Here is an 18,847-nt window from a genome sequence, read left to right as displayed (position 1 = left end):
GATACACACAGACACACAGATACACACACACAGATACAGATACAAAGACAAAGATACACACACAGGTACACACACGCAGATATATATACACACACACAGATGTATACAACAACAACAACCGCCATTCGCCACTAAGTGGCGGTGACGTCACCACGACGCTTGTGCCAGGCCATGTGCACCTTGAGGCCACGTGAAGTGTCGAACGCCCGCGGGCAGGAGGTCACGGGGCAGACCCAGGTGCCACGGGTCGACTGACTGAGATGACTGGCTGGTGCACCACCTGTGCCCCCTACTGTGCCAACCTGCTGTGCTTTAGCCACCCGGTGCTCCGCTCGTTGTTGTGAGCGTCGCTCCTCCGCCCTCCGTTGTTGTTGGAGGGCGACTACCTCCAACTGCCCAGTAGCGTCCTTCACGAGCCTCCTCCACAGAGGCCGATCTTGACACCGCTGGTACCAGTCATTGGCAAGTCCACTCAGCTCCACGTCTTCCTGTACCACATAACTCCATCTCTTCTCTAGCCCGTGCCGCGCCCGTTTAGCCCCCTCGATCCGGCCGAACAAAAGCTGTTTCGGCATGCGGTGGCTGGGCATGCGGGTTACATGACCCAGCCAACGCAGCCTTGCCTGCCGGAGGAGCTCACCGATGGGACCTTGCCCAGATCTTTCAAAGATTTGTGAGCTCCTCACACAATCCAGCCTGGTTAAACCCAGGATGGATCGTAGGCAGACTAGCCTAAATGTTTCTAACCGGCGAAGATGTTCCATTAGGGGGGTCCACGTTTCGCAAGCGTAGAGAAGGGAGGGAATGACCGTGGCCGAGAAGACCTGAAGCTTAGTGCGGAGCGACAGACCAGGTAGCTTCCAGACAGCGTTACGCAACCGATGAAAAGATATTGCCGCTCGACTGATTCGGAGTGAGACCTCTGCTGTTAAACTAGAGCCGGTCATAAGCACACTGCCCAGGTATGGGAAACTCTCCACTCTCTCCACAACTGCCCCATCACCGATTGGCAGTTGTGGGGGTGGAGTGTCCGATGGTACAAAATACCCAGGCAGGTGCTTAGTTTTGGTGGGGCTGATGGTAAGGCCCCATCTCTTAGTGGCACGCTCCAGTCTCAGCAGCAGCGTCTCCAACTCCTCCTCTGAATGAGCAGCTATTACCAAATCATCAGCATACATAACGTGGTTGAGCAATAGGGAGCCATCCCTTGACCGCACCCGGGCATCGATCAGCCTCCCATTATATCTGTACGATATGGAGATTCCTCTGGTACAGCTATTGAAGGCTTCACGAACTACGTGGTCAAAATAGATGTTAAATAATGTATTATAGATGTATACACACACAGATACACACAAAGAAAAAGACAAAGATCCCCCATGTAGCCTTAACAGACTGTTGGGACAAGTGCTGCTAGCGAGTAGCACCTACAGTGAGGGAAAAAAGTATTTGATCCCCTGCTGATTTTGTACGTTTGCCCACTGACAAAGAAATGATCAGTTTATAATTTTAATGGTAGGTCTATTTGAACAGTGAGAGACAGAATAACAACAAGAAAATCCGGAAAAACGCATGTCAAAAATGTTATAAATTGATTTGCATTTCAATGAGGGAAGTAAGTATTTGACCCCCTCTCAATCAGAAAGATTTCTGGCTCCCAGGTGTCTTTTATACAGGTAACGAGCTGAGATTAGTAGCACACTCTTAAAGGGAGTGCTCGAGCTGAGATTAGTAGCACACTCTTAAACTCTTAAAGGGAGTGCTCATAATCTCAGCTTGTTACCTGTATAAAATATTTCTGGCTCCCAGGTGTCTTTTATACAGGTAACGAGCTGAGATTAGTAGCACACTCTTAAAGGGAGTGCTCATAATCTCAGCTTGTTACCTGTATAAAAGATTTCTGGCTCCCAGGTGTCTTTTATACAGATAACAAGCTGAGATTAGGAGCACTCCCTTTAAGAGTGTGCTACTAATCTCAGCTCGTTACCTGTATTAAAGACACCTAGGAGTCAGAAATCTTTCTGATTGAGAGGGGGTCAAATACTTATTTCCCTCATTAAAATGCAAATCAATTTATAACATTTTTGACATGCGTTTTTCTGGATTTTCTTGTTGTTATTCTGTCTCTCACTGTTCAAATAAACCTACCATTAAAATTGTAGACTGATCCTTTCTTTGTCAGTGGGCAAACGTACAAAATCAGCAGGGGATCAAAAACTTTTTTCCCTCACTGTATGAAGCTTGGCACGGAGGCGAGATGTTAACTACCTCGCCTGGTATACAGGAGGTTGTGGGTTCAATCCCGACCCTGACGTCTGCTGCTGCTGTATATTTGGAGTTTGCGTCTCTCTCTCTCTCTCTCTCTCCCCGTTGTCGCGTGGATTTTCTCCGGGCCGTCCGGGTTTTTCACCGACACATTCACAAATAACATCACACGTTCAAGAGTAACCCACTTCGTAGACCTATCGTTTTTGTGACGGCCAGGGTCGCTTCTGACAAAAAAAAAAAATGCCTCTGCAGCTAAGTGGGGCCTTGCTCGTGTAGTACTTTTTTTTAAAAAATAAATAAATAATTTAATTTCACCTCAGGTGTGTGCGACGCCGAGGGGCGAGTGGAGAGACCGCCGGAGCCCGACGCAAACCCCGGCGAAAGCAGCAGCAACAGCACGCTGCACGACACCCAGAGTGAGCGCACGATCGCCATCAGCGTGGCGCGCGAGTTGATGGCGTGGCGCGCGAGTTGATGGCGTGGCGCGGTCCCCCCCGTATCAAGCGAGTGCCTCCGGCAGGCGAGGCTGCGTGTGCAGTCCCAGCAGCACAGCGCGGGCTAGCGAAGAGGCGGACTGATGTGCGAGCCAAGGGGGGCGGAGTGAGTTTGCGAGCCTGTGGGGCGAGTGAGCGGCACCGGCTACAGAAGAGATGGGCTGCTGCGGCACTGGAGGATGTCGAGCTGAGTGGACTTGCCGAGGGCCGGTGTCAGCGGTGCCAAGATCGGGCCCCCTGCAGAGGGAGGCTCTTGGAGGATTTTTCTGCAGGGTTTGAGGCAGCCGCAAACAGCGGAGGGCGGAGGAGCGACGCTCACAACAGTGAGCGGAGCGCCGGGCATATAAAACAAACTATTAACACGTTAGCTGTTATTTTTATTTTACCAGCCGTGGCCCACTGAGCTATGTAGCTCCTTTTCAGAAGCGACCTGGCCACAAATGATAGCTCAACCAAGTGGCTTATGGTGTGCAAATTTATAGCAGCCAAATACTCTAAACACATGTTTGATTCTAAATGTGGGGATGAGAGATATACAACAGGCGTCAGCGTCGGAATCGAACCCACGACCTCCTGCATACCAGGCGAGGGAGTTAACACCTTGCCACCGTGGCACCCGAAAGCCAGGAGGCACAGTGAGGACTGCAGGCGGGTGCATCGGCTAGTTAAACCCCCACAACGCATGGATTTCTCCCGTAACTTGCCAGCGAGCATAATGCCATTCCGTGTAGCCCCAAAGATCAGCTATCGCGGTAATATCCCCGGCACTCGGTGGTGATTGGCCGGCGGGCGGTCGTTGTTGGTGCGCGCGTGTGGTGCGTGCGTGTGGTGCGTGTGGTGCGTGCGTGTGGTGCGTGTGTGTGGTGCGTGTGTGTGGTGCGCGCTTGTGGTGCGTGCGTGTGGTGCGTGTGGTGCGTGCGTGTGGTGCGCGGGTGTGGTGCGCGCGTGTGGTGCGTGCGTGTGGTGCGCGCGTGTGGTGCGTGCGTGTGGTGCGTGCGTGTGGTGCGTGCGTGTGGTGCGTGCGTGTGGTGCGTGCGTGTGGTGCGTGCGTGTGGTGCGTGCGTGTGGTGCGTGCGTGGGGTGCGTGCGTGTGGTGCGTGCGTGTGGTGCGTGCGTGTGGTGCGTGCGTGTGGTGCGTGCGTGTGGTGCGCGCGTGCGCTGATGCAGGGCGCCTGCCACTCCGCGTAGGCCCCAAAGTGCAGCGATCGCGGTTACGTTCCCCCGGCACTCGGTGGTGAATGGCGGTGGTCGTCGTCGGCGTCGTCGGCGTGCGTGTGTGCGTGTGTCCAGGCGTGCTGATGCAGGGCGTCGCGGCGTTCGAGAGCATCACGCCCAACGTGACGGACGAGGAGACGGCCGAGGACGATGAGTGCGGCACCCAGGACGTGCACTTCAGCGAGGTGCGCCGTGATGGGGACGGCTCCGCACAACGCACAGCGTCTCGGGGGGGCCCCCCCCCCCACTCCACTCCCCCTGTCATTACGCGCAGCGTTGTAGAAGTCGTAGCAAGAAGAGTTGTGAACGTGATTCTTTTAATTTGGCAGCAGCTGAGATCTACCGCTTCAAACGCAGGTAGTTGAGCACAATTGAAATCGGTCATCGTGGTCGGTGGTGAGGTCATCGTGGTCGGTGGTGAGGTCATCGTGGTCGGAGGTGAGATCGTGGTCGGTGGTGAGGTCATCGTGGTCGGTGGTGAGGTCATCGTGGTCGGTGGTGAGGTCATCGTGGTCGGTGGTGAGGTCTTCGGGGTCGGTGGTGAGATCATCGTGGTCGGTGGTGAGGTCATCGTGGTCGGTGGTGAGGTAATCGTGGTCGGTGGTGAGGTCATCGTGGTCGGTGGTGAGGTCATCGTGGTCGGTGGTGAGGTCATCGTGGTTGGAGGTGAGGTCATCGTGGTCGGTGGTGAGGTCATCGTGGTCGGTGGTGAGGTCATCGTGGTCGGTGGTGAGGTCATCGTGGTTGGAGGTGAGGTCATCGTGGTCGGTGGTGAGGTCATCGTGGTCAGTGGTGAGGTCATCGTGGTCGGTGGTGAGGTCATCGTGGTCGGTGGTGAGGTCATCGTGGTCGGTGGTGAGGTCATCGTGGTCGGTGGTGAGGTCATCGTGGTCGGTGGTGAGGTCATCGTGGTCGGTGGGGAGGTCATCGTGGTCGGTGGTGAGGTCATCGTGGTCGGTGGTGAGGTCATCGTGGTCGGTGGTGAGGTCATCGTGGTCGGTGGTGAGGTCATCGTGGTCGGTGGTGAGGTCTTCGGGGTCGGTGGTGAGGTCATCGTGGTCGGTGGTGAGGTCATCGTGGTCGGTGGTGAGGTCATCGTGGTCGGTGGTGAGGGCATCGTGGTCGGTGGTGAGGTCATCGTGGTCGGAGGTGAGGTCATCGTGGTCGGTGGTGAGGTCATCGTGGTCGGTGGTGAGGTCATCGTGATCGGTGGTGAGGTCATCGTGGTCGGTGGTGAGGTCATCGTGGTCGGTGGTGAGGTCATCGTGGTCGGTGGTGAGGTCATCGTGGTCGGTGGTGTGGTCATCGTGGTCGGTGGTGAGGTCATCGTGGTCGGTGGTGAGGTCATCGTGGTCGGTGGTGAGGTCATCGTGGTCGGTGGTGAGGTCATCGTGGTTGGAGGTGAGGTCATCGTGGTCGGTGGTGAGGTCATCGTGGTCGGTGGTGAGGTCATCGTGGTCGGTGGTGAGGTCATCGTGGTCGGTGGTGAGGTCATCGTGGTCGGTGGTGAGGTCATCGTGGTCGGTGGTGAGGTCATCGTGGTCGGTGGTGAGGTCATCGTGGTCGGTGGTGAGGTCATCGTGGTCGGTGGTGAGGTCATCGTGGTCGGTGGTGAGGGCATCGTGGTCGGTGGTGAGGTCATCGTGGTCGGAGGTGAGGTCATCGTGGTCGGTGGTGAGGTCATCGTGGTCGGTGGTGAGGTCATCGTGATCGGTGGTGAGGTCATCGTGGTCGGTGGTGAGGTCATCGTGGTCGGTGGTGAGGTCATCGTGGTCGGTGGTGTGGTCATCGTGGTCGGTGGTGAGGTCATCGTGGTTGGAGGTGAGGTCATCGTGGTCAGTGGTGAGGTCATCGTGGTCGGTGGTGAGGTCATCGTGGTCGGTGGTGAGGTCATCGTGGTCGGAGGCGAGGTCCCCGTGGTTGGTGCCGGGTCCCCGTTGCGGCTGGCATTGACGACTTCTTTCTGTGCCCGCAGGACATGCTGGTGGAGCAGCTGGAGACGTGCGCCCACATGCTGGAGCGCGCCGAGCGCTTCGAGCTCATGGCCGACATCTACAAGATGATCATCCCCATCTACGAGCACCGCCGCGACTTCCAGGTGCCTGGCGGTGCTCCGCGTCGCGCAACAGGACACAGACACGGCCGGCACCGAGACAAAGCTTTTAGAATGGGGGGGGGTGGGGGGGGGCCCCACCACGCTCACTCACCCCCACCACGCTCACCCCCACCACTCCCCGTGCAACGTACGCCTGTGGCTGTGCGCGCGTATCAACAGGGTGGGGAGCGGCGGTGCAGATTCGTAGCCGCGCTACGAATCGCGGCGAGCCGCGATTCGATTCCCCCCCCCATCGCGGCCAACGCCGGCGACGATTATCTGAACCGGTCCCGGGCCTCCGCCTTGGTCGCCTCAGCCTCAAACGAGTGCCTGGGTGCGGCGCGTAGTAAACGTCACCACTGGGGAGACGACGGCGGCCGGGCGTGGTGCTGGCCGCCACCCAGCCCCTCGCGTGCCACAGCGCCGGCCTTCCTAGGTGCCCGCTGCTTGCTGCTCGCTGCTCGCTGCTCGCTGCCCGCTGCTCGCTGCCCGCTGCCCGCTGCCCGCTGCTCGCTGCTCGCTGCTCGCTGCCCGCTGCTCGCTGCTCGCTGCGAACGGTCGGGATCTTTGTCTTCGTCTGCACAGAAACTGAGCGATCTCTACATGGCCCTGCACAAGGCCTACGACCAGATCCTGGACGCCACGCGGACGTGCCGCCGATTGCTGGGCACCTTTTTCCGCGTGGCCTTCTTCGGGCAGGTGAGAGGCCGCGCCGACAACATCCACAACCGGTCGCTCGCCCTCGACGCACCGAGCAGCCGGCAGCCAGCGCCGTAGCATTGGGGGCTGGAGGGGGCTAGCCCCCTCCCCGCCTCGGTCACCCCCCTCCCCAACCCCCCCCCACCCCCTCTCCCCCACCTTCAGTCAAGTAATGCGATGAGTATTGTTAAGCGATGGGCATGCCCAGCTTTGGCTCATGCGCACCGGGCGTGAGAGCAGAGGGCACGGTAGGGCCAAGGCAGGCCGTGCGCCTGACTCGCTCGACGTTCGTGTGGCGTTTGTTGAACGTTGACCGTGTCGTGCCGTGGCCCCCCACCCATAACCCCCCCCCCCCCCACCATTCACACATGGTCAAGCTACAGCACCAGGCTTGCCCATGAGCCCCTGCTACCCAACTGCATTTATATATCGATTTGTATATATATCAAATTATTTGTCGAATTCTACATACTGTATACGTATATACGTTTTCACACGTAGGCTCTCGCGCCAAATATTATCCACCTGATTGGCTCACAAGTGACGACATCACATTTAGCCTCCTCTATTTAAGATCGCCTGATGATCCTGGTTGTAATTACTGGCGAGATGTCACGTTACTCAGATTGCAAATGTTGTCGGTTTACTCTCCAACTCGCAACCGCTGTGGTGAGTTAGTAACGAACTGGCACATTCTGTTCACGTGACAAACCTTACTAGTTGGCTGTGTCGGGTGGTGGCGGGTTTAACGGCACATTTATATTCATGCGATTGTGGATGTATATACATGTACAGTAAAACCTTGGATTGCGAGTAACTTGGTCTGCGAGTGTTTTGCAAGACGAGCAAATTTTTTAAATAAATTTTAATTTGATAAACGAGCGAGGTCTTGCAATACGAGTAGTGTACGTATACTCTTTGTCTGCCGAGCGTCACGTGATCACAACTGATATACGAGTGCTTTGGATTACAAGCACGTTTCCGGAACGAATTATGCTCGCAATCCAAGGTTTTACTGTATGCGTCGCACAGCAGCAGAGGGACCCGTAACAAAATCCATTGTTGTACTGTACCCGTATGTTTCCACGTCGATTTACACAACTGTCACTGACCAGCGTGGTGAAGTATAGTCAAATACCGCCCTCCCCACGTCCCACACGTTGTGGGAGAAGGCCTTCATCCAGCAGTGGATCGATAAAGGAATGTAAATAAATATTGTTTAGTATGATGCATTACTGTGATTCCAATACTGTGATGGCAGTGTCCCCATCGGCCATCTGTGTTTACAAACTCAGTTCCCATTTCACAGTGAACACGATCGATGTTAGTTGTGTGCATATTTTCACGTTGCATTTTCTCTCCTCCTCTGTGAACGTTCGTGTGTGTAGGCCGTGGTACGTAAGTCTCACCGAGGAGTGAGGTCGTCTATGTTTCGCAAACGTGGCGACGAAACACACTAAAGCTTTTTTTTTTCTCTTTTTCTCACGTGCTTCATAGAACTACCACCGAGTGCTTGTACCGCTAACAGCTTCCCGCTTCTTGTGCGCAGCAGTGCGGGACGTGGGGAGCGCATGTACGTACGTACGTACGTTGAACCTCTTTCGCGCCCTACGTAGCCCACCGTGCTAATCGGCGGTGCGGGGGAAGAACAACGAACTAAACGCAAAAAGGCAGTTCTAAAGAAATCAGTTTTCAATCGAGATGATTTAAAGGTGCACAGCTCCAGTGGGTTCGGAAGGAAGAGCGTTCCAGACGGCCTCAGAAGCGCATCCGAAATTCGTGCGTTGCGGTGACTTTGTTCGACGGCTCGCCAAAAGCTGCTGCTGCGATGATGGCCGGAGTTTGCGTGATGATAGTTTATACTCCGCAAGGCATTGTAGTTCATTTAATTCTGACCGGCCAATCGGGAGTAAGAATGGCGGTAAATTAGGCCATGAGAGAGTCCTAGGTACCGCATCGGGGCACCGGGCCAGCAACCGTTGGTCCAGATCCCGGGTTCGAATCCGGGTTATACCTGGCCACCAGCGTGGCGAGTTGATGGTCTCAGCTGCACAAGACCCAGAAAACCCATCGTACTGCTTTGCCACTTATCTTCCAGCCGTAGCGACGGCGTGCTCGCCCACGCGATGGACGTGAGCAGTTGCGGTCCACGTAGAAGAAGGCACGCCCGACTGGTGTGTGGGTCTGTTCAGGTGACGTCACCTTCCGGGCAGCTGTTCTCTGCCACAAAGTGGCGCACCGCTCGCTGCGAGAGAGACGTTTTCGACGGGAACGTGTGAACGATCTCTCCAGCGTCGCGACGCTGGATGCGATTGAGCAAAGCAATCGTCTGAATGAAGCTCGATCCCGGCGTCTTCATTTGCAGCCCCGGTTACAGCTCGGGCAACAAAGATGCATAGCCGTACCGCACCGATGACCCCAGACAATGCTACCGTCGCCGCGCTTGCTTGTGTCAGCTGAGGTGTCAGCTTGTGTCACCAATACAGTCGCTGTGTCAGCTTGTGTCACCAGTCCAGTCGCTGTGTCAGCTTGTGTCACCTGTCCAGTCGCTGTGTCAGCTTGTGTCACCAGCCCAGTCACTGTGTCAGCTTGTGTCACCAGCCCAGTCGCTGTGTCAGCTTGTGTCACCAGTCCAGTCGCTGTGTCAGCTTGTGTCACCAATACAGTCGCTGTGTCAGCTTGTGTCACCAGTCCAGTCGCTGTGTCAGCTTGTGTCACCAGTCCAGTCGCTGTCAGCTTGTGTCACCAGTCCAGTCGCTGTGTCAGCTTGTGTCACCAGTTCAGTCGCTGTGTCAGCTTGTGTCAGCTTGTGTCACCAATACAGTCACTGTGTCAGCTTGTGTCACCAGTCCAGTCGCTGTGTCAGCTTGTGTCACCAGTCCAGTCGCCGTGTCAGCTTGTGTCACCAATACAGTCGCTGTGTCAGCTTGTGTCACCAGTCCAGTAGCTGTGTCAGCTTGTGTCACCAGTCCAGTTGCTGTGTCAGCTTGTGTCAGCTTGTGTCACCAGTCCAGTCGCTGTGTCAGCTTGTGTCACCAGTCCAGTCGCTGTCAGCTTCTGTCACCAGCCCAGTCGCTGTGTCAGCTTGTGTCACCAGTCCAGTCGCTGTCAGCTTGTGTCACCAATACAGTCGCCGTGTCAGCTTGTGTCACCAGTCCAGTCGCTGTCAGCTTGTGTCACCAATACAGTCGCTGTGTCAGCTTGTGTCACCAGTCCAGTCGCTGTCAGCTTGTGTCACCAATACAGTCGCTGTGTCAGCTTGTGTCACCAGCCCAGTCGCCGTCAGCTTGTGTCACCAGCCCAGTCGCCGTGTCAGCTTGTGTCAGCTTGTGTCACCAGCCCAGTCGCCGTGTCAGCTTGTGCCACAAGTTCAGTCGCTGTGTCAGCTTGTGTCGATTACCCGGGGGGATGGGGAGGGGCGGTGAAATGTTCCACCCCTATTGCAGTGAAAGAGTAAAACGGCAACTCTAGCGCTGGCAGATGCAAGCGTGTGGCCGGAGTAACGCCAGTGCTCCTCGACAGGTCAGAGAGCTGGACATGAGAAATAGAACCTGGGAAAGAGGCCCTTCAGTAGAGGTGATGGCGCAGATGGCGTGGAGTTGTAGTAGTAGCAGCATTAATTTTTGTGGTCGATTCTCACCGCTGGTCTTGAACCGCAGAACGTTTGCAACAAGGTGGCACACACGCTGTCACCAGCGGGGTGTCCACGCGTTGGTTCGAACGACGCTTTGTAGCTTCTACCCCCCCCCGGGAGACTTGGTGACCGTGACGTTGACCTTGGCTGGCGAGCGACTGTTGTTGTTGCTGTTTGCTCCGTGGTCTATTGCCGTGTCCACCCCCTCTGGCCACCTCCACCGCATGCAGAGCTACTTCGAGGAGGACGAGTGGAAGGAGTACATCTACAAGGAGCCCAAGCTCACAGGCCTCTCCGAGATCTCCCAGCGCCTGCAGCTGCTCTACGCCGACAAGTTCGGCTCGCAGAACGTGCGCATCATCCAGGACTCGAACCCGGTGAGAGGTCGTCGTCGTCGTCATCATGATGATCGCCATCATTGTCATCATCGTCATGATCGTCGTCGTCATTGTCATTGTCGTTATGATCATCGCCATCATTGTCATCATCGTCATGATCGTCGTCGACATCATCGTTGTCGTCATGATCATCGCCATAAATGTCATCATCGTCGTGATTATCATCGTCATCGTCGTCGTCGTCATCATCTTCAACAGCAATCGACACCATCATCATTGTCATCATCATGATCATCGTTATTATCATGATCATTATCATCATCATCACTATCATCATCATCATCGTCATCATCATCGTCAACATCATCATCATCATCATCGCCATCATCATCGTCATCATCATCGTTATTCTCATCATCATCGTCATCGCGGCACGTTCACTGCTCCTGCTGTGTGCCAGGGCTCCCACGAGTCTTCTTGTCAGGTTGTGTCATAATAATGTTGACAATAATGACAATGGTGACGATGATGACGTGGCACCGCTCGAGACAATCACATCAAGTTCTCCCTCGCCGTCTGGGGAAAGGTAAAAGTGCCGCCTCGCTCTAACTCGGTCACGCCAATGCCGGGCAGAGGAGGGCATTTGGGTCCCACTCTCCAATGCCGGCCAAGAGGGTCTCTGGGGAGGTGGGAGCAGCCACACTTTACCCCAACACACGCACGACTCGCCGATGGAACTCGCTGTGGTGTTAACCCATTTGAATGGGAATTCCCCGCTCGGGTGGACAGGGGTGTGGAGGAGGGGCTTAAGAAACTAGCTCCCCCGTTGTTTAAATCAATTTCAGACATCGTCATCCACGGGACAGGGGCTCTCTGGAGGTAAACTATATATATAAAAAAAAATTAGTTTACATTTGTATTTGTCTACCAGGCAAGGCCCACTGAGCTGTATAGCTTCTTTTTCAGAAGCGACCTGGCCACAAATGATAGCTCAGCGAAGTGGCTTTTTAGGTGGAAATTTATAGCAGCCAAATACTCTTAAACGTGTGACATTGGTTCTAAATGTTGGAGGGAAAGAAACAGGAGGGTCCGGAGAAAAATCCATGCGACCACAATAAGAGAGAGAAAGATAACACGCAAACTCCATATATACAACAGGCTTCAGAGTCGGGATCGAACCCACGGATCCTTCGTACCAGGCGAGGTAGTTAACATCTCCTAGTCACTGTGATGAGAGAGAACACGCAAGGATCGGCATCGAACCCACGACCTACTGCATACCAGGCGAGATAGTTAACATCTCCTTGCCACGCTAATGATGATGAGAGACATAGTGAACCCGCAAACTCCAAATATACAACAGGCGTCAGGGTCGGGGATCGAACCCATGACCTCCTGCGTACCAGGCGAGGTAGTTAACATCTCATCGTGGTTGGGATCGAACCCACGACCTCCTGCGTACCAGGCGAGGTAGTTAACATCTCATCGTGGTTGGGATCGAATCCACGACCTCCTGCGTACCAGGCGAGGTGGTTAACATCTAGCCACCGTGATGATGATGTTGAGCGAGAGAGAACACACAAACTCCACATACAACAGGCGTCAGGATCGGGGATCGAACCCACGACCTCCTGCGTACCAAGCGAGGTAGTTAACATCTCCTGGCCACCGTGATGATGATGAGCGAGAGAGAACACGCAAACTCCACACACAACAGGCGTCAGGGTCGGGGATCAAACCCACGACCTCCTGCGTACCAGGCGAGGCAGTTAACATCTCATCGTGGTTGGGATCGAACCCACGACCTCCTGCGTACCAGGCGAGGCAGTTAACATCTCATCGTGGTTGGGATCGAACCCACGACTTCCTGCGTACCAGGCGAGGCAGTTAACATCTCATCGTGGTTGGGATCGAACCCACGACCTCCTGCGTACCAGGCGAGGCAGTTAACATCTCGTCGCCGCAGGTGGACGTGTCGGAGCTGGACCCGCGCCTCGCCTACATCCAGATCACGTACGTGCAGCCCTTCTTCAGCGGCGCCGAGCAAGCCGCGCGGCGCACCGACTTTGAGCGCGGTCACAACGTGCGGCGCTTCGTGTTCGAGACGCCCTACACCGCGTCGGGGAGGAAACACGGCGACGTCACGGAACAGTGCAAGCGCCGGACTGTGCTCACCAGTGAGCCGCCGCCCACCACCCCCCCACCACCCACCCACCACCCACCCACCACCCACCCACCACCCCCCCACCACCCCCCCACCACCCACACCCCCCCACCACCACCCACACCCCCCAACCACCACCCACACCCCCCAACCACCACCCACACCCCGCAAGATGTAGCTGAGGGGCTACACTTCCTCGTCAGTCACCCCGCCTGGTGTAGCTGTCGAGTGTGCAGGCGGTGCAACTGCACCGAGGCCCCCGCGGGCCGGTGGAGAGGACCCCAGGTGCCGGGCTACGAGCAGGGGGGGAGGAATCAGACGGGGGGGGGGTAGGGGGGGAGGGGGGGAGGGGGGAGGGGGATCCTCAATTCATGGCTTTGCACCAGGGCCCCATGCCACCCTGCGCACTGCAAGAGATCCCCCGTGTAGCCTTCACGGACTGTTGGGGCAAGCGCTGTTGTCGAGTAGCACCTGTGAAGGCCGGCACGGCACACAAGGAGGTGGTTGGCCAGCACCACGCCCGGCCGCCTTTGTCTCCCCACTGGCGTTGTTCACACGGCGCACCAGGTACTAATTTCAGGCTGAGTCGACCTAAGGGATGCCCAGGACCGGTTCAGATAATCGCCACTGGTGTTTGTTGCCGCGAACCGGGGAATCGAACTCGCGTCGTTGGGTTCGAAGCGCAGCGTGCTAACCGCTGCACCACCGATCCCCACAGGACACGCACGCATGCACGCGTGCACACAAGAACAACATCTGCCAGCGGTCGTCAAAAATTTCCGTGATGCCAACACGCGAACAGTGTTGTGTGCGCGACGTGGTGCCGTGGAAGTGCATTGCCACGACGTTTGAAAGACCGTCATCGCGACAGCACCGTGCGATCTAGTCCTCGGTTATGCAAGTGGATGTTGGCCTTGATATTTCTGTAATCAAGAGGACTCGCAGGGTATCGGCGGCATGCAGTTTGAAGGACATCAATCTTATTTCCCTTCTTTGTCTTTTCCCGTGCACCATCAACACCATGCACACTCACACCACCACCACCACCACCACGTGTCAAATGTCACCACCACAATATCATCATCACCATCACCACCATCATCACCATCATCACCATTACCATCACCACCATCACCACCACCATCATCACCACCACCATCACTACCATGTCCACTACCACCCTCACCACCATCACCATCACCACTACCATCATCACCACCACCACCATCATCATCCACCATGTCCACTACCACCATCACCACCACCACCATGTCCACCACCACCATGTCCACCACCACCATCATCACCAACATCATCACCACCACCATGTCCACTACCACCATCACCACCATCATGTCCACCACCACCATCATCATCCACCATCACCACCACCATGTCCACCACCACCATGTCCACCACCACCATCATCATCACCAACATCACCATCATCACCACCACCATGTCCACTACCACCATCACCACCACCACCATCCACCATGTCCACTACCATCACCACCATCATCCACCATGTCCACTACCACCATCACCACCACCATCATCCACCATGTCCACTACCACCATCACCACCACCATGTCCACCACCACCATGTCCACCATCATCATCACCAACATCATCATCATTACCACCACCATGTCCACTACCACCATCACCACCACCATGTCCACCACCACCATCATCATCCACCATCACCACCACCATGTCCACCACCACCATGTCCACCACCACCATCATTACCAACATCATCATCATCACCACCACCACCACCACCATGTCCACTACCACCATCACCACCACCATGTCCACCACCACCATCATCATCCACCATCACCACCACCATGTCCACCACCACCATCATCACCAACATCATCATCATCACCACCACCATGTCCACTACCACCATCACCACCACCACCATCCACCATGTCCACTACCACCATCTCCACCACCATGTCCACCACCACCATGTCCACCACCACCACCACCATCATCACCAACATCATCATCACCACCACCATGTCCACCACCACCATGTCCACTACCACCATCACCACCACCATGTCCACTAACACCATCACCACCACCATGTCCACCACCACCATGTCCACCACCACCATGTCCACCACCACCATCATTACCACCACCATGTCCACCACCACCATCACCACCACCATGTCCACTACCACCATCACCATGTTCACCACCACCATGTCCACCATCATCATCACCACCACCACCACCACCATGTCCACCACCATCATCATCACCACCACCACCATGTCCATCACTACCATCACCACCACCATGTCCACCACCATCATCACCACCACCACCACCACCACCATCACCAATACCATCATCATCACCACCATCACCACCATCACCACCACCACTACCACCATCACCACCACCACCATGTCCACCATCACCACCACCACCATGTCCACCATCATCACCACCACCACCACCATGTCCATCACTACCACCCTTCCCACTTCCACACTCTCCCCGCCGCCTCTCCGGCGCGTGCCGCCGCAACTCCCCAGCGTCGCACACGTTCCCGCACGTGCGCAAGCGCGTGCCCGTGGTGGCACGCCTGCACGAGGAGCTGGGGCCCGTGCAGGTGGCGGTGGACAGCATGCGCAGCAAGGTGGAGGAGCTGAGCACCCTCTGCTCCGAGTCGCCTGCCAACATGATCCAGCTGCAGCTCAAGCTGCAGGGCAGCGTCAGCACGCAGGTGAGACGCGCGGGTGCCTGGTGTGTGTCACGCGGGTGAGACGCCAGCTGTGGATCGTGCAGGTGAGATGCCAGGTGTTAGGTGTGGATCGTGCAGGTGAGATGCCAGCTGTGGATCGTGCAGGTGAGATGCCAGCTGTGGATCGTGTAGGTGAGATGCCAGGTGTTAGGAGTGGATCGTGCAGTTGAGATGCCAGGTGTGTATCGTGTCGGTGAGATTCCAGGTGTGGATTGTGCAGCTGAGATGCCAGATGTGGATCGTGTAGGTGAGATGCCAGGTGTGTATCACGCAGGTGAGACGCCAGGTGCCAGGTGTGTATCATGCAGGTGCATGAGAGATGGAAACGGCTTGGGGAGTCCTTATCCCAGCATCGTGTGTGACAACGAAGATGACGGCGATGCGAACTGCTGACACGGCAATGTCTCGTCCAGGTGAACGCGGGACCCCTCGCTTACGCCAGAGCCTTCCTGGATGAGAACAACTGCGCAAAGTACCCGGAGGAGAGCGTCGAGGAGCTCAGAGACCTCTTCAGGTACGACAGCAGCAGCAGCAGCGCGCACGGACGGACGCGTTAAGAGAGCCGCGTAGAGAGTACCGAGCTAGCGGCCGGCGCGTAGCCCGGCCGTGCGTCCCATGGCGTCTAACTGCAGTTTGAAGCTTCGCGGGTGAGAAAGACTCTTAAAGCGGTGGTTATCAAGCGTTGTGCTGTCGTCCTCGTCATCAAGAACACGGAGGAGGAAGCCTCCTGCTTGGTTAAGCCGGCGTCACGACGGATCCAACGAACCCACGAGTTCCTCGGGATGGCCGACTTGCTACTGCCCCCCCCCCCCTTCCCTCGCCCCCTAACGCCAACAAAGATGATACGGAGAGGTCACGGGTCTGGCAAGATGCCAGGTGTTAGTAGCCAGGTGTTAGTAGCCAGGTGTTAGTAGCCAGGTGTTAGTAGCCAGGTGTTAGTAGCCAGGTGTTAGTAGCCAGGTGTTAGTAGCCAGGTGTTAGTAGCCAGGTGTTAGTAGCCAGGTGTTAGTAGCCAGGTGTTAGTAGCCAGGTGTTAGCAGCCAGGTGTTAGTAGCCAGGTGTTAGTAGCCAGGTATTAGTAGCCAGGTGATAGTAGCCAGGTGTTAGCAGCCAGGTGTTAGTAGCCAGGTGTTAGTAGCCAGGTGTTAGTAGCCAGGTTTTAGTAGCCAGGTGTTAGCAGCCAGGTGTTAGCAGCCAGGTGTTAGCAGCCAGGTGTTAGTAGCCAGGTGTTAGCAGCCAGGTGTTAGCAGCCAGGTGTTAGTGGCCAGGTGTTAGCAGCCAGGTGTTAGTAGCCAGGTGTTAGTAGCCAGGTGTTAGCAGCCGGGTGTTAGTAGCCGGGTGTTAGTAGCCGGGTGTTAGTAGCCGGGGGTTAGTAGCCAGGTGTTAGCAGCCAGGTTTAGCAGCCAGGTGTTAGTAGCCAGGTGTTAGCAGCCAGGTGTTAGCAGCCAGGTTGTTAGTAGCCAGGTGTTAGTAGCCAGGTGTTAGTAGCCAGGTGTTAGTAGCCAGGTGGTAGTAGCCGGGTGTTAGTAGCCGGGTGTTAGTAGCCGGGTGTTAGTAGCCGGGTGTTAGTAGCCGGGTGTTAGTAGCCAGGTGTTAGCAGCCAGGTTGTTAGTAGCCAGGTGTTAGTAGCCAGGTGTTAGTAGCCAGGTGTTAGCAGCCAGGTGTTAGCAGCCAGGTGTTAGTAGCCAGGTGTTAGTAGCCAGGTGTTAGCAGCCAGGTGTTAGCAGCCAGGTGTTAGTAGCCAGGTGTTAGTAGCCAGGTGTTAGCAGCCAGGTGTTAGTAGCCAGGTGTTAGTAGCCAGGTGTTAGCAGCCGGGTGTTAGTAGCCGGGTGTTAGTAGCCGGGTGTTAGTAGCCGGGGGTTAGTAGCCAGGTGTTAGCAGCCAGGTTTAGCAGCCAGGTGTTAGTAGCCAGGTGTTAGCAGCCAGGTGTTAGCAGCCAGGTTGTTAGTAGCCAGGTGTTAGTAGCCAGGTGTTAGTAGCCAGGTGTTAGTAGCCAGGTGGTAGTAGCCGGGTGTTAGTAGCCGGGTGTTAGTAGCCGGGTGTTAGTAGCCGGGTGTTAGTAGCCGGGTGTTAGTAGCCAGGTGTTAGCAGCCAGGTTGTTAGTAGCCAGGTGTTAGTAGCCAGGTGTTAGTAGCCAGGTGTTAGCAGCCAGGTGTTAGCAGCCAGGTGTTAGTAGCCAGGTGTTAGTAGCCAGGTGTTAGCAGCCAGGTGTTAGTAGCCAGGTGTTAGCAGCCAGGTGTTAGTAGCCAGGTGTTCACGTGCGCTTGGATCGCCGCGGCGTGGCGCTGATGTTTGCCAAGCATTGTTATGATGTCGATTGTGACGACGATGACGATGATGGTGACGATGTTGACGATGGTGACGATGACGGTGACGATGACGGTGACGATGTTGATGACGACAATGATGACGACAGTGATGGTGACAGTGATGGTGACGACGATAATTATGATGATTCTGACGATGATGGCGATAATGGTGATGATGGTGACGACGGTGACGACGATGGCGACGACGATAATTACAGTGATTGTGACGATGATGATGGTGATGGTGATGATGACAACGGCGATGACGGTGATCATCGTGCGACCTGCAGGCAGTTCGTGGTGGTATGCGGCTCCGCGCTGGAGCTCAACGAGACGCTCATCAAGGAGGACCAGCAGGAGTACCACGAGGAGCTGAAGCTCAAGTACGGCGAGATGGTGCAGGAGCTATCGAGCATCCTGCGCGAGATGGTGAGACGTCGCGTGTGCGTGTGTGCGTGTGCGCGTTGAACTTCTTTCGCACCGTACGTGGCCAGCCGGGCTAATCGGAGGGGGTGGTGGTGAAGGACAACAAATTAACACGTAAAAAGCTGTTCTAAACAAATCCGTTTTCAGTCTAGAAACGCATTGTTGGGGCCAGTGCTGTTCGTGTGTAGCGGCAGTGTAGCCTGACAGACCTTCGGGGCAAGTGCTATTTGCGAGCAGCACCTATGGCATGGCATGTATGTACGTCGAACTTCTTTCGCACCGTACGTTGCCAGCCGGGCTAATCGGAGGTGCTGGAATTACACGCGGGAATGTTGAGGAGCAGCCAAACAATCCAAAACAATCTACGGCCTATATTCTTGGTTCTTTCGGTAAAGTCACGTAGAAGGGAAACAATAAAAGAATACAAATAT

At 55.7% G+C, this 18,847-nt stretch overlaps 1 protein-coding gene across 1 annotated transcript in view; it reads left to right on the top strand.

The window, feature by feature from the left end:
• Positions 1–18,847, top strand: part of LOC116954407 (dedicator of cytokinesis protein 9-like) — a 149,261-nt gene that overhangs the window by 117,011 nt on the left and 13,403 nt on the right. Inside the window, exons 46-54 of the mRNA XM_076052336.1 lie at positions 2,589–2,684; positions 4,053–4,162; positions 5,953–6,075; positions 6,658–6,771; positions 10,636–10,782; positions 12,710–12,920; positions 15,473–15,663; positions 16,095–16,195; positions 18,281–18,419. Coding sequence (XP_075908451.1) covers positions 2,589–2,684; positions 4,053–4,162; positions 5,953–6,075; positions 6,658–6,771; positions 10,636–10,782; positions 12,710–12,920; positions 15,473–15,663; positions 16,095–16,195; positions 18,281–18,419 — 1,232 coding nt within the window. The remainder of the gene's footprint in view (positions 1–2,588; positions 2,685–4,052; positions 4,163–5,952; positions 6,076–6,657; positions 6,772–10,635; positions 10,783–12,709; positions 12,921–15,472; positions 15,664–16,094; positions 16,196–18,280; positions 18,420–18,847) is intronic.

Source organism: Petromyzon marinus, chromosome 55 (genome assembly GCF_048934315.1).
Source record: "Petromyzon marinus isolate PM22_M1 ecotype Great Lakes invasive population chromosome 55, UKy_Petmar_22M1.pri1.0, whole genome shotgun sequence".
NCBI classification, from domain to species: domain Eukaryota; kingdom Metazoa; phylum Chordata; class Hyperoartia; order Petromyzontiformes; family Petromyzontidae; genus Petromyzon; species Petromyzon marinus.
This window is presented reverse-complemented; position numbering and strand designations above follow the sequence as displayed.